Source organism: Salmo salar, chromosome ssa02 (assembly GCF_905237065.1).
Source record: "Salmo salar chromosome ssa02, Ssal_v3.1, whole genome shotgun sequence".
Taxonomy (NCBI): Eukaryota; Metazoa; Chordata; class Actinopteri; order Salmoniformes; family Salmonidae; genus Salmo; species Salmo salar.
In genome coordinates, this window is record NC_059443.1 from 31,939,726 (window position 1) to 31,967,616 (window position 27,891).

At 43.5% G+C, this 27,891-nt stretch overlaps 2 protein-coding genes across 6 annotated transcripts in view; one reads left to right on the forward strand and one right to left on the reverse strand.

Moving 5' to 3' along the window:
• The window catches only part of si:dkey-12j5.1 (probable assembly chaperone of rpl4), a 28,679-nt gene extending 11,192 nt beyond the window's left edge, over window positions 1–17,487 (reverse strand). For 2 of the 4 annotated variants that reach the window (XR_006760717.1, XM_014160570.2), the window contains exons 1-9: window positions 17,090–17,477; window positions 13,203–13,312; window positions 12,908–13,054; window positions 12,638–12,790; window positions 12,338–12,459; window positions 10,556–10,679; window positions 9,738–9,842; window positions 9,518–9,586; window positions 2,680–2,733 (exon numbers count right to left, since the gene is read on the reverse strand). Coding sequence is in view for 3 of the 4 variants with exons in the window: in XM_014160570.2 (XP_014016045.1) it covers window positions 2,680–2,733; window positions 9,518–9,586; window positions 9,738–9,842; window positions 10,556–10,679; window positions 12,338–12,459; window positions 12,638–12,790; window positions 12,908–13,054; window positions 13,203–13,312; window positions 17,090–17,156 (951 nt within the window). In the remaining variant the exon portion in view is untranslated. Of the gene's footprint in view, window positions 1–2,679; window positions 2,734–9,112; window positions 9,265–9,517; window positions 9,587–9,737; window positions 9,843–10,555; window positions 10,680–12,337; window positions 12,460–12,637; window positions 12,791–12,907; window positions 13,055–13,202; window positions 13,313–17,089 lie in introns of all 4 variants that reach the window. The other 2 variants (XM_014160578.2, XM_014160560.2) reach the window with 2 other exon arrangements.
• Window positions 17,488–17,636: 149 nt separating this feature from the next.
• LOC106580009 (ubiquitin carboxyl-terminal hydrolase MINDY-3) overlaps window positions 17,637–27,891 on the forward strand; it is a 51,211-nt gene continuing 40,956 nt past the window's right edge. The window contains exons 1-10 of one of the 2 annotated variants that reach the window (XM_014160548.2): window positions 17,637–18,483; window positions 18,602–18,681; window positions 19,032–19,092; window positions 20,906–21,091; window positions 21,320–21,371; window positions 21,787–21,901; window positions 21,992–22,065; window positions 23,570–23,649; window positions 24,144–24,214; window positions 24,948–25,028. In XM_014160548.2, coding sequence (XP_014016023.2) covers window positions 18,390–18,483; window positions 18,602–18,681; window positions 19,032–19,092; window positions 20,906–21,091; window positions 21,320–21,371; window positions 21,787–21,901; window positions 21,992–22,065; window positions 23,570–23,649; window positions 24,144–24,214; window positions 24,948–25,028 — 894 coding nt within the window. In that variant the 5' untranslated portion in view covers window positions 17,637–18,389. Of the gene's footprint in view, window positions 18,484–18,601; window positions 18,682–19,031; window positions 19,093–20,905; window positions 21,092–21,319; window positions 21,455–21,786; window positions 21,902–21,991; window positions 22,066–23,569; window positions 23,650–24,143; window positions 24,215–24,947; window positions 25,029–27,891 lie in introns of those variants that run through there. The other variant, XM_045702356.1, reaches the window with a different exon arrangement.

Below are 27,891 nucleotides of genomic sequence, written 5' to 3' on the forward strand. Positions count from 1 at the left end.
CCACCTACAACACACCGCACACTTGTACTTCAGAAACATGCGTGTGGGTGTGTGTTTCATCTGAGGACAAGGATCAGCCACCCACAATTCTTGCAGAAGCAGGACATTAACATTCCCCTCATTTACTATTCATTTTACAGCAGAAAACAACAGCGACCTCCACCTCTATCAGCAGACCCATTACATGCACGCACACACTCATGAAGACGAGAGGCTTGAAGGCTGAACATAACTTTATGCCTTTTGAATGATTATACAATTATTAGAAGCATCCTCTTCATGACCGGATCTACAACTCCGTAACTTAAGTTGAGCATAGCGGTTTCAGAACTTTTGAATACTGACCTGTGTGTGTGTCTAGATCTGGGTAATTACTTCAATCAGAATGTCTTTGCTTCCTCAAAAGAAACTCCATTAGAATAAGTCTCTTTGAAAGTGTTTATGAAATATGGTCCGTTTTGCTCGTATTTATGGCTGTATTAAACTAAGCACACACACAGTCTTCATGAGCACACCCACCACTCGTCTCACAAAATTAACGAGCCAGCTAATTAAGAACTTCAGAGAATCCACACAACACCCACACGTTACTCTCTTAATGATAAGTAGGTGTCAATCAGTCCTCTTGGACGAGACAACAGTCACAGATACCATCTGGTTCTAGAGAGTTTTAACAAGGTCTATGTAAAGACTTAGAAAGAGTCAGAATTCCAAGTTTACCAAACCTGTTGACAAAGTACTACATTGTACAGGGAGTTAGTTAGGTACCACCACCTTGACTACTGGCAGCTGTTTGGGTCCATTAACAATGCATGAGTTATCAAAAAGAATGGTTAGCACAAAACAGTTTGAGCTGTGGGTAGAGGGTTTAGACTAGGTTGTGTCATCATCATTTCCAGTTGTGTTATTCTGATGGTGCTCGAGAACACTACACTGTATATTCATAGGAGTTAAAACTCTGTGTGTGTGTGTGTATATATATATATATGTGTGTGAGTGTTTCTGCTTAGAGCAGGTGTCTCCTGAATGAGTTCAAAGGTTGAGCAAGTGACTGCTCTCAATCTGTCAGCTGAGGTGTGTAGGAGGAAGGGTGAGAAAGAATGAGCACACTGAGGTTAGATCGTCACACACATACACCTTGCAAAGAATACTAATATGGCTCTGGAGCAGAGAGAACTGAATGGAGGCTGCAGGTGTGTCTCCTGCTCACTTCACACACAAAACTGCCCCAGAATCTTTTCACGTGTCTATTTTCAAAGGATAAAGCTAAAAACATTAACAACTTCATAGTTAAGAACACTATAACAATATGGAAGAAAATGTAACGTATTCTTCAAGAACCAATCACTTCCTAAAAACACAACCTTACGGAACAATCCTTGGATAGCTTTTCATAATACAATGATAAAATAGTCCACATGGAAAACTAAAGGCATAGAAACCATAAATTACTAGGTAATAGGAAATACATGTATTTCCATTACAGAATTAAAAAGCAATTTTGAACTGACCAATGTAGATATTTTCAAATACATGCAACTTAAAAAGGGAAAAGGGGATACCTAGTTAGTTGTACAACTGAATGCATTCAACTGAAATGTGTCTTCCGCATTTAACCCAACCCCTCTGAATCAGAGAGGTGCGAGGGTCTGTCTTAATCGACATCATCGGCGCCCGGGGAACAGTGGGTTAACCGCCTTGCTCAGGGGTAGAACGACAGATTTTTACCTTGTCAGCTCTGGGATTCGATCTAGCAACCTCTCTGTTACTGGCCCAACGCTCCAACCTGCCAGGCTACCTGCTGCCCCAAGTTTCATATCAAGATATTTTACTTTGAAATCTTATGGACATCAGAGCAATCTTGAGGGAATCCCATTTGAGTCAGAAAAGGATATTCATATGATAGGTGAGATATACAAAACCTTGCAGAAAAACTATCCAACTGACAATCTCATAGAAAAAGAATATATAAACTATTCGAACCAAGACTTAAAAACAACTGATATTGGCACAAGATGGAGGGAATGTTGGAACATAACTAATGGAATTACAGTTAACAAAAATGTATTCTTAATCCAGTATAAACTAATGTACAGCATTTCTTATGCAAGAGACAAAATTCAGAACATTCTATATAATGGCAGAGTCATGTCTTAAGTGTAAAACTAACAATGACTCAATAATCCATGCCTTCTGGGAATGGTAAAGTCCAAAAGTTATGGGCAGCGTTAGAAAGTTGGCTGTCAGAAGTATTAATGTAAATTAACTTTTAAATCAGTCTGTCGGCATACTGCATTTCAAGACACGGCATATGAGGGTACAGTGAGATACCCGATGGGTTGGACGATACTTTTTTCATCAATCTGAAAAAAAACATACTTAAAACTGCAAATCAACCAATCCATTGTTAACATAATGGAAAAGGTAAAATGCTTTATTGTCTAAATGTTGAAAGTGCGTGGGCGACAGAGAGAAACAAAATGGTGCCGTCTGAGGCCATGTGGCGGAGAGAGTGATGCGAGTGCTAGAGACGGGGGTGTGAGCAGGTGGGCCTGGGCAAGGGTGATGCTGTTGATGTTTGTGTACGTCTGTATGCTATCGTTTGTATGTGAATGTTTTGTATTGTAAAAACATATATAATAATACAAAAAAAAAAATGACATTATCATCATGACTTACCTGTACCACCTCGTCGTCTTCCTCTAGTAGACCCTCCAACACATCTACTGCTGTCTGAGAGAGAAATCATAAAAAACACACAAACCATCATTTCCATTGTTCATTATACATTAAGCACATCCTGCTCCTAGCCTGAGTCGCTATGTGTGTGGAGGCAGAGAGCGAGGTGTTTCCTGTCACACACATCTCGCTCTCTCTGCCACCCTAATCAATGGGTGTGATCGGAGTCTGATCACTCTCAAAACCCAGTGTTCTGTAGACACGGTCGTCAATAGCAACAAGACAGCTTACACAGTCATCAATACACAATGAAGCTAATCTCATGATTACTATCAATAACCAGTCAATATCCCTCCTGTCCAATACTCCTTGACCTCAACAACCAATACAGAACTGGTCATGGTCAACAGCTAGTCCTCATCAACGGACCTGATCACCAGTCCACACCCTCCTGTCCTGATGATTCCAGACTAGTTCACCTTACCCCTCCCCAGTCTACACGATCTCATGCATCTCTTCCTCTTCAAAGAGTTACCTGTCCCATTTCCTTCATCCCTCTTCCACTTTTTATCATCACTTGTGTATGCGAGAGACGGAGGGTGTGTGTGTTGATTAATTGTGGGGCTGATTACTTACTGAGAGGTATTACGTTTTATTAATTAACACATTCTGATTACAGGGAAATCAACATCTCATTCCTGATGGTCAGATACATGTTTTGTATTAGAGCTGAGGTTGATCAATAAACTATTTAGCCGATTTAGTGAAACACACAACTATCGGTGTTAGTTCCAGACCTCCATGGAGCCAACCACTGAGTAATAGCTTACTAGAAAACAGACATCAACTCACAACAGACAGACAGACATTCCACCGACGACAACAACTCAACTCTAAGACTGGTTGTCATGACACTACCTCTTGCAAGGACAAAATATTATTCCTGTGTGAATTGCTAGGTACTTTTACCTGTTTATATGTTCTTTATATACATGTACCTCCTGCATTATTTACTTAGTTGAAATACACTGGATTGTCATTCACAGTTGCTTTGGTTTTCCTGCATCTCTGTCTCTGAAACGGTGTGTGTGTGTGTGTGTGAGAGAGAGCGAGACAGCCCTCCAGACTGTTATAGTCATTTGTCTTGTCCCTATCCATGCGCTGCACTCTGGTAAAATGATTCTGTTTAGCAACGTTGCCTGCAGATTACTCAACAGCAACAACAAATACACACACGAAACGTGTCGCCCCCTTTGCTTCAGAACCAGTTAGAAACCGCCCTCCTGGGAGTAGCTCATTTATAACTCCCTCTGTGTGTGTGTGTGTCTGTGTGTCTGTGTGTACCCGTGAGCATGCTTGTGTTTGTTTGAAGTGTCTTTATTAGTGTCTGTTCAGTCAGACTCCCGTACCTTTGTTTTTCACTCATACGACAGGAGGTTACAAAGTGATTCATTTGACACATTGTATTGACCTAAAGGTCCAATGCAGCATTTCTATTTATTTTTCATATCAATATCAAATCATTTCTGGGTAACAATTAAGTACCTTACTGTGATTTTCAATTAAAATGGTCAAAAATAAACTAAAATAGCTTCTTAGAAAAGAGCAAGTTTTCAAGCAAGAATTTAGCTATGACTGGTCTGAGTGGGGAGGAGAAAACTGAAAAGGTTTGGTGATGTCACCAAGTAGGCCAAAACTGCATCCCACCAAAACAGGCTGATACTTTAGGTGGTCTTTTCAAACAGCTCTTACACTAAAAGGGCATTATGATAATTTTCACAATATTATTATAGTGTGGAAATATACACTTAGTGGCCAGTTTTTTAGGTACACCACCCATTCACAAAAATTGTGAAATGGTTCACTCCTACAGACAGTGAGTCATGTGGCTGTGGTTTGCTATTTAAAGCACGCAGACAGGCATTGAGGCATTCAGTTATTGTACGATTGAACGTTAGAATGGGCAAAATGAGTGACGTAAGTGACTGAGCGCCGGTTCCAGGATCTTGGAAACGGCCGGCTTCCTGGGCTTTTCATGCTCGATAGTGTCTAAAATTTACAGAGAATGGTGCGACAAACAAAAAAACATTATTTCAGGGGCAGTCCTGTGGGCGAAAACAGCTTATTGGTGACAGGTCGAAGGAGAACGGCAAGAATCGTGCAAACTAACAGGCGGGCCACAAACAGGCAAATAACGGCGCAGTACAACAGTGGTGTGTAGAATGGCATCTCAGAATGCACAACTCGTCGGTCCTTGTCACGGATGGGCTATTGCAGCAGACGACCACACTGGGTTCTACTCCTATCTGCTAAAAACAAGAAGAAGTGGCTCCAGTGGGCACATTATCACCAACACTGGACAATTGAGGAGTGGAAAAACATTGCCTGGTCCGACAACTTCAGAATTTGGTGGAAGCAGCACAAATCCATGGCCCAATTGTGCCTAACATCAACAGTACAGGCTGGTGGTGGGGGTGTTGTAATGGTGATGGTGTGGGGAATGTTTTCCTGGCACAAGTTAGGTCCCTTGATACCAATTGAGCAACATGTACATGCCCTGAAGAATTCAGGCTGTTCTGGAGGCAAAGGGGGATCCAACCCAGTACTAGACTGGCGTGCCTAATAAACTGGTCGAGTGTATATAAAAAAACTGTGAAATCACATTTTTGACTGCACTGGGCCTTTAACATCACTGCAATGCAACGTGTAGACTACGTTTTTCTTGTGCTATGGTAATATACGATAAAACAGACAGGCCTAGCCTTCATATACACTGAACAAAATATTGAAATGTGATGGAAATAAAAGATCCCATTAATGTTCCATATGCACAAAATGCTTATTTCTCACGAACTTTGTGCACAAATTTGTTTACATCCCTGTTAGTGAGCCTTTTATCCTTTGTCAAGATAATCCATCAACCTGACAGGTGTCGCATATCAAGAATCTGATTAAACAGCATGATTATTACACAGGTAGACCTTGTGCTGGGGACTAGGGTTGCAAAGGGTCTGAAACTTTCCGGTTTCCGAAGTTAAGCCCGGGAATTTTGCTTGAAATCAAAAAAGGTTAGCTTATAACAGTGAACCTTTTTTGTGGGATACACCAAAGGCAATTCTAGGTCTTGATTTTTTGTTAACAAGTACAGTTGTCGGAAGTTTACATACACCTTAGCCAAATACTTTTAAACTCAGTTTTTCACAATTCCTGACATTTAATCCTAGTAGAAATTCCCTGTCTTAGGTCAGTTAGGAACACCACTTTATTTTAAGAATGTGAAATGTCAGAATAATAGTAGAGAGACTGATTTATTTCAGCTTTGATTCCTTTCATCACATTCCCAGTGGGTCAGAAGTTTACATACACTCAATTAGTATTTGGTAGCATTGCCTTTAAATTGTTTGACTGGACCAAACATGTCGGGTAGCCTTCCACAAGCTTCCCACAATAAGTTGGGTGAATTTTGGCCCATTCCTGCTGACAGAGTTGGTGTAACGGAGTCAGGTTTGTAGGCCTCCTTGCTCGCACATGCTTTTTCAGTTCTGCCCACAAATTCTCTATAGGATTGAGGTCAGGACTTTGTGATGGCCACTCCAATACCTTGACTTTGTTGTCCTGAAACCATTTTGCCACAACTTTGGAAGTATGCTTGGAGTCAATGTCCATTTGGAAGACCCATTTGCAACCAAGCTTTAACTTCCTGACTGATGTCTTGAGATGTTGCTTCAATATATCCACGTAATTTTCCCTCCTCGTGATGCACCAGTCCCTCCTGCAGCAAAGCACCCCCACAACATGATGCTGCCACCCCCGTGCTTCACGGTTGGGATGGTGTTCTTTGGCTTGCAAGCCTCCCCCTTTTTCCTCCAAACATAACAATGGTCATTATGGCCAAACAGTTGTATTTTTGTTTCATCAGACCAGAGGACATTTCTTCAAAAAGTACGATCTTTGTCCCCATGTGCAGTTGCAAACCGTAGTCTGGCTTTTTTATGGTGGTTTTGGAGCAGTGGCTTCTTCCTTGCTGAGCGGCCTTTCAGGTTATGCCGATATAGGACTCGTTTTTCTGTGGATATAGATACTTTTGTACCGGTTTCCTCCAGCATCTTCACAGGGTCCTTTGCTGTTCTTCTGGGATTGATTTGCACTTTTCGCACCAAAGTACGTTAATCTCTAGAAGACAGAACGCGTCTCCTTCCTGAGCGCTATGACGGCTGTGTGGTTCCATGGTGTTTATACTTGCGTACTATTGTTTGTACAGATGAACGTGGTACCTTCAGGCATTTGGAAATTGCTCCTAAGGATGAACCAGACTTGTGGAGGTCTACAATTTTTTTTTCCTGAGGTCTTGGCCGATTTCTTTAGATTTTCCCATGATGTCAAGCAAAAAGGCACTGAGTTTGAAGGTAGGCCTTTAAATACCTCCACAGGTACACCTCCAATTGACTCAAATTATGTAAATTAGCCTATCAGAAGCTACTAAAGCCATGACATCATTTTCGTGAATTTTCCAAGCTGTTTAAAGGCACAGTCAACTTAGTGTATGTAAACCTCTGACCCACTGGAATTGTGATACAGTGAATTATAAGTGAAATAATCTGTCTGTAACAAATTGTTGGAAAAATTACTTGTGTCATGCACAAAGTAATGTCCTAACCGACTTGCCAAAACTATAGTTTGTCAACAAGAAATTTGGGAAGTGGTTGAAAAATGAGTTTTAATGACTCCAACCGAAGTGTATGTAAACTTCCGACTTCAACTGTATATATACATACACACTACGTGACCAAAGGTATGTGGACACCTGCTCGTCAAACAACTAATTTCAAAATCATAGGCATTAATATGGAGTTGGTCCCCTTTGCTGCTATAACTGCCTCCACTCTTCTGAGGAAGGATTTCCATTCGATGTTGGAACATTGCTGCGGGGACTTGCTTCCATTCAGCCACAAGAGCATTTGTAAGGTCGGAAACTGATGTTGGGTGATTAGGCCTGGCTCGCAGTCGGCATTCCAATTCATCCCAAGTTGAGGTCAGGGCTCTGTGCAGGCCAGTCAAGTTCCTCGACAAACTATTTCTGTATGGACCTCGCTTTGTACACAGGGGCATTGTCATGCTGAACACAAATTTGGAAGCACAGAATTGTCTAGAATGTCATTGTATGCTGTAGCGTTAAGATTTCCCTTCAATGGAACTAAGGGTTCGAACCATGAAAAACAGCCCCAGACCATTATTCCTCCTCCACCAAATATGCAGTTGGCACTATGAATTTGGGCAGGTAGCGTTCTCCTGGCATCAGCCAAACCTAGATTCGTCCGTCTGACTGCCAGATGGTGAAGCGTGATTCTGCACTCCAGAGAACACGTTTCCACTGCTCCAGAGCCAAATGGCGGCGAGCTTTACACCACTCCAGCCGACGCTTGGCATTGCACATGGTGATCTTATGCTTGTGTGCGGCTGCTCAGCCATGGAAACCCATTTCACGAAGCTCCCAACGAACAGTTATTGTGCTGACGTTGCTTCCATGGCAGTTTGGAACTCAGTTGTGAGTGTTGCAATCGAGAACAGACGATTGTTACACGCTTTGCACTTCAGCACTCGGCGGTCCCGTTCTGTGAGCTTGTGTGGCCTACCACTTTGCGGCTGAGCAGTTTTTGTTCCTTCTACTTCACAATAACAGCACTTACAGTTGACCAGGGCAGCTCTAGCAGGGCAGAAATTTGATGAACTTGTTGGAAACGTGGCATCCTATGACGGTGCCATGTTGAAGGTGGCATCCTATGACGGTGCCATGTTGAAAGTCACTGAGCTCTTCAGTAAGGACAATGTTTGTCTACGGAGATTGCATGGCTGTGTGCTCGATTCTATACACCTGTCAGCAACGTGTGTGGCTGAAATAGCCGAATCCACTAATTTGAAGGTGTCCACATACTTTTGTATATATAGTGTATCACCACTGAGTTTTTATTTCAGCTGTTCAGAAATATCAAATTGGTTAAGAGTTCAGAAGAGGGTGAGTAAAGCGTACAGTAAAGAGAAAAACTTGAATGTGTAAAATAACATGTGTAGAACTTTCGGATCCATAGTTATGAGAAAAAGGTTTCCAGATGGGCGGGAGGTGGGTGAGAAATCCGTATTCGTAGCCTCTGCTAATTATATTTGACCCTGGTTATAACCACCGTCTTCCTCTCCTCCATTTCCGTCCCTTGTTCCCTCTGCTCTACTAGGGTCAAATTCTTCTTGTCTGCTGTTTAACAACGGATTCCCTATTCGATTCCGATGTGTGTGTGTAATTTATGAGTTAGAATGTTGTTGTTTTTGGAGTTGAAAACTGTGATGTTAATGACTTGCCTCTGGGTTTAGCAATGCTGTGTGGAAACAACACAGAATTATACTTTTTTTAACAATAGAAGACTAAAATAGTCTCAGTTACTCTAGATCTGAGTAATCTTGTCCTGCATCTCCTGTTATCTGCTGCTTCCATCTTGTTGTTATCGTGGTGAATGTTTCCAGGCTCACAGCAATCTTCATCCTCATCTCCACCTCAATTGTTTCTGATTCTGAGTCTGTTGTGTGTGTGGCTTGCTGACACATGCAGGAGGATGAAGACAAACAATGTGTCAGACACACACACACACACACACACCTTTCTACCCCTCTCCCTCCAGATCTTTTCTAAAGCCATCTATCCTATCATCTCTGTTCCTCCCTCCGTTTACCTCTCTCTCTGGGTAATGACCACTCCTCTATTATTGAAGATGATCTCTGGCAAAGATAAAGAATACAGAGCACTGGCCTTTTCACATAGAAAACTCATCCTACACACACATACTCCTACCTCGTACTCTTCTGCCTCTATGAGGAGTTTGGCCGTGGTGATGCGGGATTCATATGGTGGGATGTCACTCTGGAAAGGGAACAAAACCAGTTAGACACACACTCACAGAAACACACAAAGTCACACAAACACACAGAGCGATAAGTTGGCCCTCTGACTTGGCTTTTATGCTCTGGGTTGTCTGACTCGCCTGTGTGTGTGTTTGGTATAAGTCTCTCACCTGTGTGTGTTCCTCCTCTATGTCCTCTCTGCTGGGTGGAGCTTCACTCTGTTTCAGGGCAGGTAGCCACGCATCCACACTCCTCATCAGGTACTCCTTCCCCTCCTACACACACACACACACACACACACACACACACACACACACACACACAAAATCTGACATCTGCTCCCCTGCTCCAGGCTGCATCACATCCAGCCGGATTGGGAGTTCCATAGCGCGGCGCACAATTGGCCCAGCGTCGTCGGGGTTTGGACGGAGTAGGCCGTCATTGTAAATAAGAATTTGTTCTTGACTGATTTGCCTAGTTAAATAAAGGTTACACACAACTGTCAAATCAACTCCATCTGGTTAGATCCACAGTGCCATCTGGTGGCTGGAGGAGATATTTACAGAAGTAACCTTGAGAAGAGCTGCAGTATTCCAAAACTTGTCCCCTCTTTGAAATGTAAGAGTCATTTAGGAATAAATCCTTAGCTAGCTGTTATTGTTGCTACCTAAAGATTAAGGCTCTCCGAAGAATTGGAGGCCTGTCTCATTGCAGTGCTAGGACTAGCAGATTATCATAAAATTGTATGACAATTGCAAATGCTCTGATTGTTCACTTATTTACCATTTTTCTTTCTCCCCTCATCACTTTCTTTTGTTCTCTCTCTCCCCATCTTTCCTCCTCCTCTCTTTGTCAGATGTGATCCCTGTGTCCAAATGATTCCATTTTCTCACATGAATTAACTCTGATCGCTGCTTTAACAAGATGATAACTTAGCGTGAGACATACCTGCCTCTGATTTATAGTCATATTGTGTATGTGTACTGACCTGGTTCTTCTCTGTACTGAACAGGTAGCTGGCCATCAGCTGTAGAGCCTCTGGGTTGTCAGGGTGATAGGTCAGCGCTTTCTCTATGGCCTCTCGACACTGATCTCCTGCCCTCTCCTCCATACTACACACAAACACACACAAATCTGTGAATTCAATACACAACAGGCCTTTCAGGTAACAAAAATGTATACTGCTCAAAAAAATAAAGGGAACACTTAAACAACACATCCTAGATCTGAATGAAAGAAATAATCTTATTAAATACTTTTTTCTTTACATAGTTGAATGTGCTGACAACAAAATCACACAAAAATAATCAATGGAAATCCAATTTATCAACCCATGGAGGTCTGGATTTGGAGTCACACTCAAAATTAAAGTGGAAAACCACACTACAGGCTGATCCAACTTTGATGTAATGTCCTTAAAACAAGTCAAAATGAGGCTCAGTAGTGTGTGTGGCCTCCACGTGCCTGTATGACCTCCCTACAATGCCTGGGCATGCTCCTGATGAGGTGGCGGATGGTCTCCTGAGGGATCTCCTCCCAGACCTGGACTAAAGCATCCGCCAACTCCTGGACAGTCTGTGGTGCAACGTGGCGTTGTTGGATGGAGCGAGACATGATGTCCCAGATGTGCTCAATTGGATTCAGGTCTGGGGAACGGGCGGGCCAGTCCATAGCATCAATGCCTTCCTCTTGCAGGAACTGCTGACACACTCCAGCCACATGAGGTCTAGAATTGTCTTGCATTAGGAGGAACCCAGGGCCAACCGCACCAGCATATGGTCTCACAAGGGGTCTGAGGATCTCATCTTGGTACCTAATGGCAGTCAGGCTACCTCTGGCGAGCACATGGAGGGCTGTGCGGCCCCCCAAAGAAATGCCACCCCACACCATGACTGACCCACCGCCAAACCGGTCATGCTGGAGGATGTTGCAGGCAGCAGAACGTTCTCCACAGCGTCTCCAGACTCTGTCACGTGCTCAGTGTGAACCTGCTTTCATCTGTGAAGAGCACAGGGCGCCAGTGGCGAATTTGCCAATCTTGGTGTTCTCTGGCAAATGCCAAACGTCCTGCACGGTGTTGGGCTGTAAGCACAACCCCCACCTGTGGACGTCGGGCCCTCATACCACCCTCATGGAGTCTGTTTCTGACTGTTTGAGCAGAGACATGCACATTTGGGGCCTGCTGGAGGTCATTTTGCAGGGCTCTGGCAGTGCTTCTCCTGCTCCTCCTTGCACAAAGGCGGAGGTAGCGGTCCTGCTGCTGGGTTGTTGCCCTCCTACGGCCTCCTCCACGTCTCCTGATGTACTGGCCTGTCTCCTGGTAGCGCCTCCATGCTCTGGACACGACGCTGACAGACACAGCAAACCTTCTTGCCACAGCTCGCATTGATGTGACATCCTGGATGAGCTGCACTACCTGAGCCACTTGTGTGGGTTATAGACTCAGTCTCATGCTACCACTAGAGTGAAAGCACCGCCAACATTCAAAAGTGACCAAAACATCAGCCAGGAAGCATAGGAACTGAGAAGTGGTCTGTGGTGCCCACCTGCAGAACCACTCCTTTATTGGGGGTGTCTTGCTAATTGCCTATAATTTCCACCTGTTGTCTATTCCATTTGCACAACAGCATGTGAAATGTATTGTCAATCAGTGTTGCTTCCTAAGTGGACAGTTTGATTTCACAGAAGTGTGATTGACTTGGAGTTACATTGTGTTGTTTAAGTGTTCCCTTTATTTTTTTGAGCAGTGTATATATGATTTTTGTGTTACCAGAGGTCAGTGAAGTAGATCTCTGCCACAGAACAGTAGGCCACACACAAGTCTCTGGCTATCGGGATCTCTGACCCCGAGTCCTGGGGTGGGGAGGCTGCTGCCTCAGCTCCTGCATCAGCCTGGGGTGACAGGGGATGGTTGAGCGTAGAAGTATTCAGCATCTCTGGCTGCCAGTTTGTGACAGTCAGTTTATGATACAGTCAGTAGAAGTGTTCAGACTGAAGAAACAGCTCCTCCTAGTATTCTGTGTTAGACATGCATTCAACAAGATCCATGAGTGTGTGTGTGTGTACTCACTGTGGCTTGTGCGTGTTTCTCCAGCATACACAGTAGTATCTGTACTCCTTTGGTGTAGTATTGCACAGCCTCCTGGCCTGTGTGCATCTGCCCTAGAGACATGTATTTACTATGACCTTCTTCAGGACTCAACTGCACTGCACGCAGAAACACTTAGAGCTGGGGTTAAGGAACACAAACACAAATGTGCATTTGCACAACACACACAGAGATGCATGCACACAGAGATGCATGCAAACACCATACACATACACATACACTGAAGGATATTTCCTTGGCCCTCTGTGTGTCTCCCAGTTCAGAGTGGATGTGACCTAGCAGGTCCAGGGTAAGGAGGTTGTCAGGCGCCACCTCTAGTGCTCGCTGACAGAACCTCCCCGCCATCTCAAACTCCAAACTGTCCATACACTCCTCTGTCTGAAACACAACACAGGACAGATGTTAGTGTACAGCGTGTGGCAAACTCCAAACTGTCCGTACACTCCTGACTCCATCTGAAACAGGAGAAAGAGAGAGCATGTCTGGAGTGTGTGTGTGTGTGTGTGTGTGTGTGTGTGTGTCCTACCTTCTCCAATAGTTGTTCTACAGTATATTTTTCAGCAGTTTTTTTCTTGGCTTTCTCCTGCATCTTCAGCTTCATTCTATCTTGAGGTGACAGACCTGCCAATCCAGAGCCTGTTGCAACACAGTCCCTATTGTCAACAATAGCCTACATAGTTAGCTACTGTAACTGTAGCCAGACCTATCAAGTTAGCTCGCAAAATTGTTCTTTCCAGAGTGGACTAGCGAGCTACAGTGCCTTCAGAAAGCATTCACACTCCTCGACTTTTTCCACATTTTGTTGTGTTACAGCCGGAATAGAAAATGTATTAAATTGTGATTTTTTTGTCATTGGCCTACACACAATACCCCATAATGTCAAAGTGGAATGATGTTTTTGAAAATGTAAAATGAAAAGTTGAAATGTCTTGACTCAATAACTATTCAACCCCTATTCTTGTTATGACAAGCCTAAAGTTCAGAAGCAAAAACGTCCTTAAAGTCACATACAGTTGAAGGCAGAAGTTTACATACACTTAGGTTGGAGTCATTAAAACTCGTTTTTCAACCACTCCACAAATGTATTTTCAACAAACTATAGTTTTGGCAAGTCGGTTAGGACATCTACTTTATGCATGACACAAGTAATTTTTCCAACAATTGTTTACAGACAGATTATTTCACTTATAATTCACTGTATCACAATTCCAGTTGGTCAGAAGTTTACATACACTAAGTTGACTGTGCCTTTAAACAGCTTGGAAAATTCCTGAAAATGATGTCATGGCTTTAAAAGCTTCTGATAGGTTAATTGACATCATTTGAGTCAATTGGAGGTGTACCTGTGGAGGTATTTAAAGGCCTACCTTCAAACTCAGTGCCTCTTTGATTGACATCATGGGAAAATCAAAAGAAATCGGCCAAGACCTCAGAAAAAAAATGTAGACCTCCACAAGTCTGGTTCATCCTTGGGAGCAATTTCCAAAAGCCTGAAGGTACCACGGTCATCCGTACAAACAATAGTACGCAAGTATATACACCATGGGACCACGCAGCCGTCATAGCGCTCAGGAAGGAAACGTGTTCTGTCTCCTAGAGATTAATGTACTTTGGTGTGAAAAGTACAAATCAATCCCAGAACAACAGCAAAGGACCTTGTGAAGATGCTGGAGGAAACAGGTGCAAAAGTATCTATATTCACAGTAAAACTAGTCCTATATTGACATAACCTGAAAGGCCGCTCAGCAAGGAAGTAGCTACAGCTCCAAAACCGCCATTAAAAAGGCCAGACTACAGTTTGCAACTGCACATGGGGACAAAGATCGTACTTTTTGGAGAAATGTCCTCTGGTCTGATGAAACAAAAATAGAACTGTTTGGCCATAATGACCATTGTTATGTTTGGAGGAAAAAGGGGGTGGCTTGCAGGCCAAAGAACACCATCCCAACCGTGAAGCACGGGGGTGGCAGCATCATGTTGTGGGGGTGCTTTGCTGCAGGAGGGACTGGTGCACTTTACAAAATAGATGGCATCATGAGGCAGGAACATTATGTGGATATATTGAAGCAACATCTCAAGACATCAGTCAGGAAGTTAAAGCTTGGTCGCAAATGGGTCTTCCAAATGGACAATGACCCCAAGCAAACTTCCAAAGTTGTGGCAAAAGGGCTTAAGAACCACAAAGTCAAGGTATTGGAGTGGCCATCACAAAGCCCTGACCTCAATCCTATAGAACATTTGTGGGCAGAACTGAAAAAGCGTGTTTGAGAAAAGAGGCCTAGAAACCTGACTCAGTTACACCAGCTCTGTCAGGAGGAACGGGCCAAAATTCACCCAACTTATTGTGGGAAGCTTGTAGAAGGCTACCTGAAATGTTTGACCCAAGTTGAACAATTTAAAGGCAATGCTAACAAATAGTAATTGAGTGTATGTAAACTTCTGACCCACTGGGAATGTGATGAAAGAAATAAAAGCTGAAATAAATCATTCTCTCTACTATTATTCTGACATTTCACATTCTTAAAATAAAGTGGTGATCCTAACTGACATAAGACAGGGACTTTTTACTAGGATTAAATGTCAGGAATTGTGAAAAACTGAGTTTAAATGTATTTGGCTAAGGTGTATGTAAACTTCTGACTTCAACTGTAAGTTGTATGGACTCACTCTGTGACCAATAATAGTGTTTAACATGATTTTTGAATGACTACCACATCCCTGTGCCTCACACATACAATTATTTGTAAAGTAATTTAGTCGAGCTGTGAAAATCAAACAGATTCAACCACAAAGACTAGGGAGGTTTCCCAATGCCTCGCAAAAAAGGGCACCTATTGGTAGAAGGGTAAAACAAAAAGCAGACATTGAATATCCCTTTGAGCATGGTGAAGTTATTAATTACACTTTGGATGGTGTATCGATACACCCAGTCACTACAAAGACACAGGCGTCCTTCCTAACTCAGTTGCTGTAGAGGAAGGAAACTGATCAGGGATTTCACTTTGAGGATAAAAAAATAAACCAAATGGAGCTAAGCACAGGTAAAGTCCTAGAAGAAAACCTGGTTCAGAATGGTTTCCACCAGACCCCGGGAGATTAATTCTCCTTTCAACAGGACAATAACCGAAAACACAAGGCCAAATCTACACTGGGGTTGCTTACCAAGAAGACAGTGGCCGAGTTACAGTTTTGTTTTAAATCTACTTGAGAATCTATGGAAAGACCTGCAAATGGTTGTCTAGCAAAGATGAATAACATTAATATTTTTTTTATTTTTATAATGGGCCAATGTTGCACAATCCAGGTGTGGGAAGCACTTAGAGACTTACTCAGAAAGACTCACAGCTGTAATCACTGACAAATGTTTTCACTTTGTTAATATGGGATATCTCTGGGCAGTAAGTTGGTGGTCTGTTGATATCCCTCTAGTGGTGTGGGGGCTGTGCTTTGGCAATGTCGTGGGGTTATATCCTGCCTGGTTGGCCCTGTCCGGGGGTATCATCGGAAGGGGCCACAAAGTCCTCCGACCCACCCGCTGTCTCAGCCTCCAGTAGCTATGCTGCAACAGTCTATGTGCCTGGGGCTGGGGTCAGTCTGTTATATCTGGTGTCCTGTGTGAATTTAAGTATACTCCCTCTAATTCCCTCTCTCCCTCCCCTCCCAGAGTACCTGAGCCCTAGGACCATGCCTCAGGACTACCTGGCCTGATGACTCCTGGCTGTCCCCAGTCCACATGGTCTTGCTGCTGCTCCAGTTTCAACTGTTCTGCCTGTGGCTATGGAACCCTGACCTGTTCACCGGACGTGCTACCGTACCTTGTTCCGGACCTGCTGTTTTCGACTCCCTCTACCACACCTGCTGTCTCGACCTCTGTTCGGCTATGAAAAGCCAACTGACAATTATTCCTGAGGTACTGACCGGTGGTCTACAACCACTGTGATTACTTGTTGACCCTGCAGGTAATCTATGAAAGTTTGAACATTTTGAAGAACAATCTGGCCTTACTGGCACAGCCAGATGAGGACTGGCCACCCCTCAGAGCCTGGTTCCTCTCTAGGTTTCTTCCTATGTTCCTGACTTTCTAGAGTTTTTCCTAGCCACCGTGCTTCTACATCTGCATTGTTTGGGGTTAATAGTATAAGCACTTTGTGACATCTGCTGATGTAAAAAGGGCTTTATAAATACATTTGATTTAGTATTGTGTATAGAAGGGTGAGGGGAAAAAAATATATTTAATACATTTTGAATTCCGGCTGTAAGACAACAAAATATGAAATAAGTCAACCGGTATGAATACTTTCTGAAGGCACTGTAGCTATCACACATAATATAACCGATATCACACATGGACAACAACACTAGCTGTCCTTTATAGCGATGTAGCTAACACGTTAGTTACTGTGTGTAACATACCTCCGTTAGAGCGCGGATCTTTCCTTCTGGCTTTGCTCTTCTTTTTGCCCTTGGTTTGACCTCCCATTACAACAATGACGATTTGTGATCAAATAATTTATGTTAGAAACACTGTAAAAATATGGGGATAAATTAGTCCACGCGTCAGGTGAGTGCACACGCGCAGTACTGCGTATATGTGAGTGCACATGCTCAGTACTGCTAACCCAGCAGCTACGGAGAATGATAGTGGACAAACAGTTCCAGTTAAATGAATGACAGTAAGAACAGTCGCTGTTTGAGAATGTCAAAGGCAATCGATTTGATGTTGCGTTTTCTTGTCTCATGTACTATATACAACCTTAATTAGTTGAGTCTTTCATCAAATTCCATTGAGAAAGTGTTGAAACAAACGTCACTGAAGTAATGTAGACGGAAAATAGGCGGGAAAGATATGATGTGAATAAATGACAGTCTGAACTCACCAATGGGCTGCCAAGCTGGAGCACGTGCCTCAAGAACATTCTGGATTTGGACCAATCCACAGCTACGAGCGGTTTCGTCACTCAATACACATTTCCAAACAGCTGTTGTAAATAGACGAATGACATACTTCTAGCTAGTCTTTGATACCGACGACAAGCAAATTTATTTTCAAGATTTTACTACTTCGGATATCTATTACAGGCGTTTGCCTTCTAACAACTGACTAAACGAAAGTTACCGGCATTCAGACCTGAATTTAAACTGCCACCGCCTCAGCGCTATTTGGAACGTCAAAACGTTATGCATTTAGCTAGTTAAAACATAGCAAACTGGTACTAACGAGTTATCGTTAGCAGGCTACTAGTAGCAAGGTAACGTTACGACTTGGACCAAGGAGAATTGAGCAGTCAACTATCAGTCTGGCTCCATAATTTATTGTTATCTGGACAGCTGACCAGGCAACTAACTAGTTTACGCACGCTGCTTTGCTGTTGAAGTCGGCCTACGCTAAGATAGCTGGTCAGACGCGCCCACATAACATTACTAGCTAGGTAGCTAACTAACGTTGATGCTCCTATCTCCCGTCTATCCGCTGGTCAGACCGGGGAGACTGCCCTGCCACGGAGCTTTGTTGTGGCCGATGCCACCGGCCCCATTTGCAGAGGGAATCGAAGCACCAGTTCCTGGAAAGTCGAAGAGTAAACCACAACGCTAGCTAAGGTTAGCTATCCTCCAACCCGAACGGGACCGTGGCTGTGTGCGCAGTGACGGCTCTGTATTTGATTTGTAGTTAGCTAACCGTTTGCCAGGGCTGTTGGACCAGTGTTATAGAGCGATGGGGGAGTTAAATAAAGAGGTTGTGGATCTAGTTTGGGAAAGACCAGGTAGCAACGCGGTGTCCGCTTCACTCTTCCGGAGATGGACCCAAGGTAAGCTACCTCTCGCCTCAACTTCGCTCCATTCTGGCGCACCCCCTCTAACCTGAACACAATCCTAGACATTGTCAGTGGTGGGGCAAAATAAGTGACTCTGATTCCTGTATTTCAGGGTTGGTTTTCAGTGAGACCGAACACACAGCACTGGAGCAGTTTGAAGGAGGACCCTGCGCTGTCATTGCTCCTGTACAGGTATGGACCAGTCACCAGACCAGACCGTGCATAACCTTACACACAAACATGAGTTAGGTGGCCCAGCCTATGACCAGGTAGAGGGTGTTGGTGTCTGTTACCAGAATGATGATATCAGGACAGGCACACCTCTTCTTAGAGGTTACAGAAATCACCCGACAGGCACTCAGCTGAGAAGCCTTCTCTACTACTGTTTATTTATTATAGTACTCTATTGTGCTGGAGTGTCTTCGTAAACATATGTTCTTAGACAGAGTGGATAGGGTTGATGAGGACGTCAGGTTGTGTTTTTGATCCTATAGAGATGGGTTACAGCTTGTAGAATTTTTCCTGATTGTGTGTTTCTGCAGGCCTTCCTTCTGAAGAACATCTTGTTTAACAGAGAGAGTTCTAACTGGAGACACATCACAGGTAACCCTGACCTCTAACCCTAACCCAGCATTTCCCAAACTCAGTCCTCGGGACCCCAAGGGGAGCCTATTTTGGGTTTTGCCCTAACACTACACAGCTGATTCAAATTTTTAATGCTCGATGATTAGTTTATTATTTGAAACCGCTCTGTGGTGTTAAGGGAAAAAACAAAACATGCACACCTTGGGGTCCCAAGGACTGAGTTTGGGAAACCTTGCCCTGACCCTGTTTAACAGAAAAAGTTGTAACTAGAGAAACATCACAGGTAACCCTAACTACTGACCCTGTTAAACAGAGAGAGCTCTAAATGGAGACGCAGATGCATCATAACTATATATATATATATATATATATACACACACAAGGAACAGAAGATATAGGCTGTTTCTTATACACTGCTCAAAAAAGGAAAACCACACTACAGGCTGATCCAACTTTGATGTAATGTCCTTAAAACAAGTCAAAATGAGGCTCAGTAGTGTGTGTGGCCTCCACGTGCCTGTATGACCTCCCTACAACGCCTGGGCATGCTCCTGATGAGGTGGCGGATGGTCTCCTGAGGGATCTCCTCCCAGACCTGGACTAAAGCATCCGCCAACTCCTGGACAGCCTGTGGTGCAACGTGGCGTTGGTGGATGGAGCGAGACATGTGCTCAATTGGATTCAGGTCTGGGGAACGGGCGGGCCAGTCCATAGCATCAATGCCTTCCTCTTGCAGGAACTGCTGACACACTCCAGCCACATGAGGTCTTGCATTAGGAGGAACCCAGGGCCAACCGCACCAGCATATGGTCTCACAAGGGGTCTGAGGATCTCATCTCGGTACCTAATGGCAGTCAGGCTACCTCTGGCGAGCACATGGAGGGCTGTGCGGCCCCCCAAAGAAATGCCACCCCACACCATGACTGACCCACCGCCAAACCGGTCATGCTGGAGAATGTTGCAGGCAGCAGAACGTTCTCCACGGCGTCTCCAGACTCTGTCACATGTGCTCAGTGTGAACCTGCTTTCATCTGTGAAGAGCACAGGGCGCCAGTGGCGAATTTGCCAATCTTGGTGTTCTCTGGCAAATGCCAAACGTCCTGCACGGTGTTGGGCTGTAAGCACAACCCCCACCTGTGGATGTCGGGCTCCCATACCACCCTCATGGAGTCTGTTTCTGACCGTTTGAGCAGACACATGCACATTTGTGGCCTGCTGGAGGTCATTTTGCAGGGCTCTGGCAGTGCTCCTCCTGCTCCTCCTTGCACAAAGGCGGAGGTAGCGGTCCTGCTGCTGGGTTGTTGCCCTCCTACGGCCTCCTCCATGTCTCCTGATGTACTGGCCTGTCTCCTGGTAGCGCCTCCATGCTCTGGACACTACGCTGACAGACACAGCAAACCTTCTTGCCACAGCTCGCATTGATGTGCCATCCTGGATGAGCTGCACTACCTGAGCCACTTATGTGGTTTGTAGACTCCGTCTCATGCTACCACTAGAGTGAAAGCACCGCCAGCATTCAAAAGTGACCAAAACATCAGCCAGGAAGCATAGGAACTGAGAAGTGGTCTGTGGTCACCACCTGCTGAACCACTCCTTTATTGGGAGTGTCTTGCTTATTGCCTATAATTTCCACCTGTTGTCTATTCCATTTGCACAACAGCATGTGAAATGTATTGTCAATCAGTGTTGCTTCCTAAGTGGACAGTTTGATTTCACAGAAGTGTGATTGACTTGGAGTTACATTATGTTGTTTAAGTGTTCCCTTTATTTTTTTGAGCTATATATATATATATATATGAGAAACCTAGCCTAAATCTTCTGTTCCTTGTAGAGGAGGAGCAGAAAGCGGCCCTATGTTCTACTCTGGCTGAGATCCTGGAACAGGCCTGCTCTACTTCCTCCACCACCACCTACTGCCTGGTGACCTGGGCCAAAGGACAGTGCCCCCGCACTACCACTCACACACCCCTCACAGGGGGTCCGGAGACCAGCCAGACCCTGCAAGACCAGCAACCCAGTGAGTCCCACTACTCATCTATCCACTAATACCCATCTAATATGAATAACTGCATTGCTGTAGTGAGATGGTATTAATCATCGCATATGATAGTGGTTAGACCGCATAGTGAGTAGTATTGCTGTCACTGTTAATCTAGAATAATGACATGTTGTGTTCTGTCAAGGTTACCTAAATTGTTTGACTAAAACATGTGTGTTTGCATCTGTGTGTGTCTCCTGTGTGTAGCTGCTTTGGCTGCTGAGGATCTTGGCTTTGAGCTGTTTCACAGCATCCTCCAGTAAGTAACTCTACTGACTGTGGCTCATCTCTCTATTGGCCATGACTTCCGTGGAGATGAAAGGACCACTGCATTGCAGGAAAGTCAGGAATGCTAGTGTGTGTCTCCATCTGTCTGGGATTGGCTAAGCCTGTGTGTGTGACTGGAGTTTCTCAATAATGATGTACAACCTGCTGACTCAGCACACACTCCTGACTCAGCACGCACACTCCTCATTGATTCATTAATGAGACACACACAATCTTTGATTTTCTGCCAGAGGAGCATCCGATTGCCATCTGGCACATTGCATAATGACATTATACAACACTGTCAGCATGAGCCCTCCTGTCTTTGACCTCTAAATGAGTGCAATGCCATTAGAGGTGGTCTCGCTGACTTCTAGCCCCTGACCTTTGACCTCTAATCTCTACAGGAAGCGTATTGTGAAGTCATTATCGGAGCTTAGAGAGGAGGTGGTGTCTCTCTACGAAACCTGGAAAGGGCGCTGTGGAGTCCTGCTCTTCCTCTACTCTGTCATCCTCACCAAGGTAAGGCTCTGCGTGTGTTTGTATGTGTGCATATTACTCTGCACTCTTGTGTGCGTGCATATAACCACTTTTCTCTTTCTGTCTCTACAGAGTATAGAGAACATCAGGAATGAGATTGAAGATACTACAGAGCCTCTCATAGATCCAGTCTATGGCCACGGCAGGTATGACCCCTGATCCCTCACTTTATTGAATCTTTATCAGCTACATTTCTTTTGACAACTTGAGCTTAGTGATGTTCCAAAAAGCTTAACTTCTATGGCACCTGCGGGACACAGCCAGTGAAATATCAGGGCGGCAAATTAAAAAACAACGTCATATTTCAACTTTCTCAAACATACAACTATTTTACACCATTTTAAAGATACACTTCTCCTTGATGTAACCACATTGTCCGATTTCAAAAAGGCTTTACAGCGAAAGCAAAACATTAGATTATGTTAGGAGAGTACATAGACAAAAATAATCACACAGCCATCTTCCAAGCAAGGACGTGTCAATAAAACCCAAAACACAGCTAAATGAAGTGCTAACCTTTGACGATCTTCATCAGATGACACTCCTAGGACATTATGTTACACAATACATGTAGGTTTTGTTCGATAAAGTTCATATTTATATCCAAAAACAGCATTTTACATTCCCACCAAAACGTAAGGTGAATGTGCACATCAATTTACAAAAATACTCATCATAAACGTTGACAAAATGTATAACAATTATTTAAAGAATTATAGATAGACTACCTCTGGATGCAACCGCTGTGTCAGATTTTAAAATAGCTTTACGGAGAAAGCACATTTTTCAATATTCTGAGTACATAGCTCAGCCATCACGGCGAGCTATTCAGACACCCGCCAAGTTCGGGGCAACCTAAACTCAGAATTAGTATTAGAAATTCTCTTACCTTTGCTGATCTTCATCAGAATGCACTCCCAGGACTGCTACTTCCACAAATGTTGTCTTTGTTCCAAATAATCCATATTTATGTCCAAATACCTCCGTTTTGTTCGTGCGTACAGATCACTTATCCAAAGGCATAACACGCGAGCGCGGAACCAGAGACAAAATCAAAATGTTCCATTACTGTACTTGGAAGCATGTCAAACGCTGTTTAAAATCAATCTTTATGCTATTTTTAACGTAAAATTGCGATAATATTCCAACCGGACAATAGCGTATTCATTCAAGGAGAAAAAGAAGGAACGGCGTGCTCGCGTGACCGCGCATATCCAATCCCTTTGTTGCCAGGCAGTCCACTCAGAAACTGAGCTCCTATTATCTGCCCAGTGACAGGAGACTGCTCAAACCACTTTCTGAAGGCTTTAGACAGCCAATGGAAGCCTTAGGAAATGCAACGTAACCCCACGGATACTGTAGTTTCGAAAGGGACTAGAAAGAACTATAATTCTCAGATCCTCCACTTCCTGGTTGACTTCTTCTCAGGTTTTTGCCTGCCATATGAGTTATGTTATACTCACAGACACCATTCAAACAGTTTTAGAAACTTCAGAGTGTTTTCTATCCAAATCTACTAATAATATGCATATTCTAGTTTCTGGGACAGAGTAGTAACCTGTTTAAATTGGGTACGTTTTTCATCCGGCCGTGAAAATACTGCCTCCTAGCCCAGACAGGTTAAGCCATTACTTTTCTTTCTCTCTGCAGTCAGAGTCTGGTTAACCTCTTAGTGACGGGCCATGCTGTCTCTAATGTGTGGGACGGAGACAGGGAGTGCTCTGGCATGAGTAAGTACTCCACACACAGGCTGACTTATTTATTTGTAAATGGTTTTGTCATTTAGGAGACACTCTTATCCAGAGCAACTTACAGTAGTGAGTGCATACATTTGTATACTTTTTTCCCCCCATACTGGTCCCCTGTGGGAATCGAACCCACAACCCTGGCGTTGCAAGCGCCATGCTCTACCAAACGGGACACACACAGCGGATTACATTATCTTAGTACAAAGTGTTCTCCAATAAACCTCATTATCTGGCAGCGTAATTTAATTTGAATCTTTTCTTCAATGAGCATTAGGTGACTTTATTGCTCAGGTTACGGAAGGTGTTACGAAGACGTTGTCCAGTTTCCTGATGACTGTGATCCCACATCTGAACACTAGATGGCAGTGATCAGTCAAACTTTCATACACACAGAGACCAAAGAAGCTGTTTCACTTAGTTTTTTTGGTCTAAGCTGGTCTTCTTTCCCTCCCTCCCTCCTTCCCTCCCTCCCTCAGAGCTCCATGGTATCCACAACCAGGCATCAGTGGGCTTCCTCACTCTCATGGAGTCACTACGCTACTGCAAGGTACGAACAAACACAGACTGACATTTCTTCAGGCTTGTTATGTCCAAACCATAGTGGTGAGTTTGTTCTTGTTCACTAGTCACGAATGATTGCGGAGAGAGATTCAAACATTCTGTGAGAGAATCAGCACCACAAATAAACACATTGTCATACACACTCCTCTCTCACACATACTGCCACTTCTTGTGTGTGACTGACTGTGCAGTAGGACATTTATGATTGGTGGTGGAAAACAAACCACTCTGCGAGATCCCATGTGAAAATGGGTTTTGAGGCAATAGTCCTCACCACCTAACCCCAACCCTACCCACACTCACACATACTGGGAGATCCGAGGGAGAAAATAACATTTTACAGAAAAAAAAACATATAAAAATAAGAGTGGCTACAGGAAATGTGTAAGGAGCAGGGACTACAGTAGAGTAGTAGAATGGCTGAGTAAGTCTGGGTAGATGAGTTAGACCTGGGTACATTGGTATGTTCATGCTATAAACCTGCTCATTGAACAACCATCGTATTAGCAACAATATGACAGTCTTTTCTTCTCTATTACTGTACATATTCTATTACAACATCAGATTGTATTCCCTGATCATTCCTTTTGTCAGTTGAAATGGCATCAGAAAGCCTTTAGTCAGTAAAACTAACCTAGTCTGGGCTCAGACAGTTAAGTCGGACTGGAATCTGAATCAGAACTGCTTTGCTCCAGTTTTGGTTTGTATGTGTGTTTCAGGTGGGTGCGTTCCTGAAGTCTCCTAAGTTCCCTATATGGATCCTTGGCAGTGAGACTCATCTCTCAGTGTTCTTCGCCAAGGTAAGAATCACACAAAAACACACACTCAACCTGGGCCCTGTGTGTCTGTGTGTAATATAAGCCAGTCTCTCTTCCAGCGGCCAGGTCAGAAAAAGAAGAACCAGGAATGTGTGCTTTAACAGATTTAGTACTGCACAGTTCACATGAGAGACGGCAGTAGTATGGTCTTATATGGCTAGTTGCTGCTGTTTTTTGGCATTGTCTTGAAACCTTGTGGTGAGCTGCAACTGGGCCAACCAGCTTGTAAAATGCACACACACCAGTGTTTTGGGCGAAGCACTGTGTGTAACACAGCTGATATGGGGGTTGAGAAATGACAGCATGTTCACAACGTTTATTAATTGTTACAAATGGACTCTTAAAGCTGGGCTCCTTAATGGTGAAACTGCCACATTTGTTTGCGATATTAAAACAAAGAAGTTACTAAAAACAACAAACACTTGTTTTCCCTCGGTCGTCAGTGCACAATACGCAGTGGCGATTTTAGCATGTAAATCTTGGTGGGGCAGAAACAAGTGGGGTGCATGCCATCAAAGCCACTACACTACACACTAAACAAAATAATGTCTTCAATATTAGTCTACAATGTAGAAAACAGTAAAATAAAGAAAAACCCTGGAATGAGTAGGTGTTCAAACTTTTGACTGGTACTGTATGTGTATTTAAGTAGTGAAAAGTTTAGTATTTGGTCCCATATTCCTAGCACACAATGTTTGTGTGACTATACAAACTTGTTGGATGCTTTTGCTTTTTGTTTCGGTGGTTTCAGATCATTTTGTGCCCAATAGAAATGAATGGTAAATAAGGTATGTTTCTAAACATGCTACAATGTTTACGGATAGTCCGGAATGAATCGTGAATAATGAGTGAAAAAGTTAGACGCTCAAGTATCATCCCCCCCAAGACATGCTAACCTCTCACCATTACAATAAAAGGGAGGTTAGCATTTTTTTGGACGGGTATAATATTTATGCCTCTAACTTTCAAACACTTAAACAAATTGAAAAGGGGATGTTAGCTAACTTCACTAAGTAGGTCTACATTGGTTGGATAAAAAAGTACATTAGGTCTACTTACCACTATGTTTAGCCAACTGTACAAAGTTTCTACTGGTAGCTTGCAAAGTAAAAATTATCAGCTAACAATGCATTGGCAAATGCACCCTTCTGCTGCTTGACAGGCAGAGCCCACAAAGGATGGGGAAATTAACCTAAACCACTCATACTGGTCAGGTATAGTTCACTATTTTATCACTCAAATGTCCAATTAATGGTGGCCAATATTGAGAGATCAATGCTACCCTCATATATGACATAATCAATTGATGTTTACTGAGCATGAGCACGGTGTATAACTCTGATGAAAGAGCTGAGCTAAATGTGCGCAATAGTTTTCTATGGAAAAATCTAAAATGTGGAATTCTTTAAGAGGTGATTATTATTACAACCAAATAATTAACTTTTTATTTAACGATCCCTTGAAAACGACATTTAGTTGTCAATGGTTTAAGTGGAGCTGGGGGTCTCCTTGCCCTCTAGCAGGCAAATCGAACGCTCTGCACCGTATTGTGACGTTTTATTGATAACGACCTATAACAATTGTGGTGGGGTGGCACTGTTTCTCCCCTACTGTGCATTCTATCTTGAAATAAAATTACTTTTGAACAATTTGGAGCACACTTTTAGATTATTCTTGGAAGAATTTCTTACACTCATTCAAAGATCCTTCTGCATATGTGTATACAGGCACTGGATTCTGTTGGCTGTGGATCGTGTGTGGAACTGTATACTGTTATACCTGCGTATCAAAGCCAGCAATCAGCTTAAGGCGGAGCTAATTGATTCTCTCTGGTGCAGGATATGGCATCAGAGGAAAAGGGAATGTTAATGCTAGCGTTTACCTCATAACACTACAGCCAATGGATTTTCTAAGAAATGGATAATACGATTATTGTATAAAGTGATCAATAACTCCAAAAGCAGAAGTTTCTCAGCCGTTTCCAGGCCTTTTAAAGGGGTCTTATATTGAGATGAGTCCAAGTCCCATATCATCTGAGTAGATGTTGTGTATTGAACTGTACGACTCCGCTCATGTCTTGAGGGTTGGAAACATCTTGATGTTGGAGTGAACTATCATTTTAGATTAGAGCAGTTGTTCCATGTCCCCTGGGATAAAGCAGGGTACTGGGTAGTGTCTGCCTGCTAGGGGAGCTGGGACACATGTAGAGGCGAACTAGATGAACCAGATGAGGACCATGAGTCATGATTTCACTGTGATGACTACCAATAACCTCCATGGCTCCCAAGGCACTGGTGACATAGTACACACATTCCTGAGAGCGGGGAACCTGATCCTGATTAGCATTAATGGATGTAGGAGATGTGTGTGTGTGCCCTCAGGTGGATGTTTTCCTGTTGGGAATGTGATCCCAGACTTTCCATCTGGATCCATTTGTCCCGCTGGAGACCGTGGACACTGTGGACCCCTCATTTCTGATTTGTTCACTTGGATGGAGAAAAAGGAGACTCAAGGCCATGGTGTGGTCGAAGTAACACATTTGTGTATATGAACTTAAATTCAATATGCAGATGTGAGGGCAAGTTACAGCTTAGATGCAAGAACATAGTACAAAATGAATAGCATGGCATTTACATCTACACTATGTCAAAAGCACTGGCTAAAAAGCCCTAATGGCTAAGAAACGAATCGCACAAAGGCCAATTATTCTTGAGTCTCAAGGCTAGAGGTCGACCGGTTTATGATTTTTCAATGCCGATACCGATTATTGGCGGACCAAAAAAAGCTTATATATATTTATTTGTAATAATGACAATTACAACAATACTGAATGAACACTTTTATT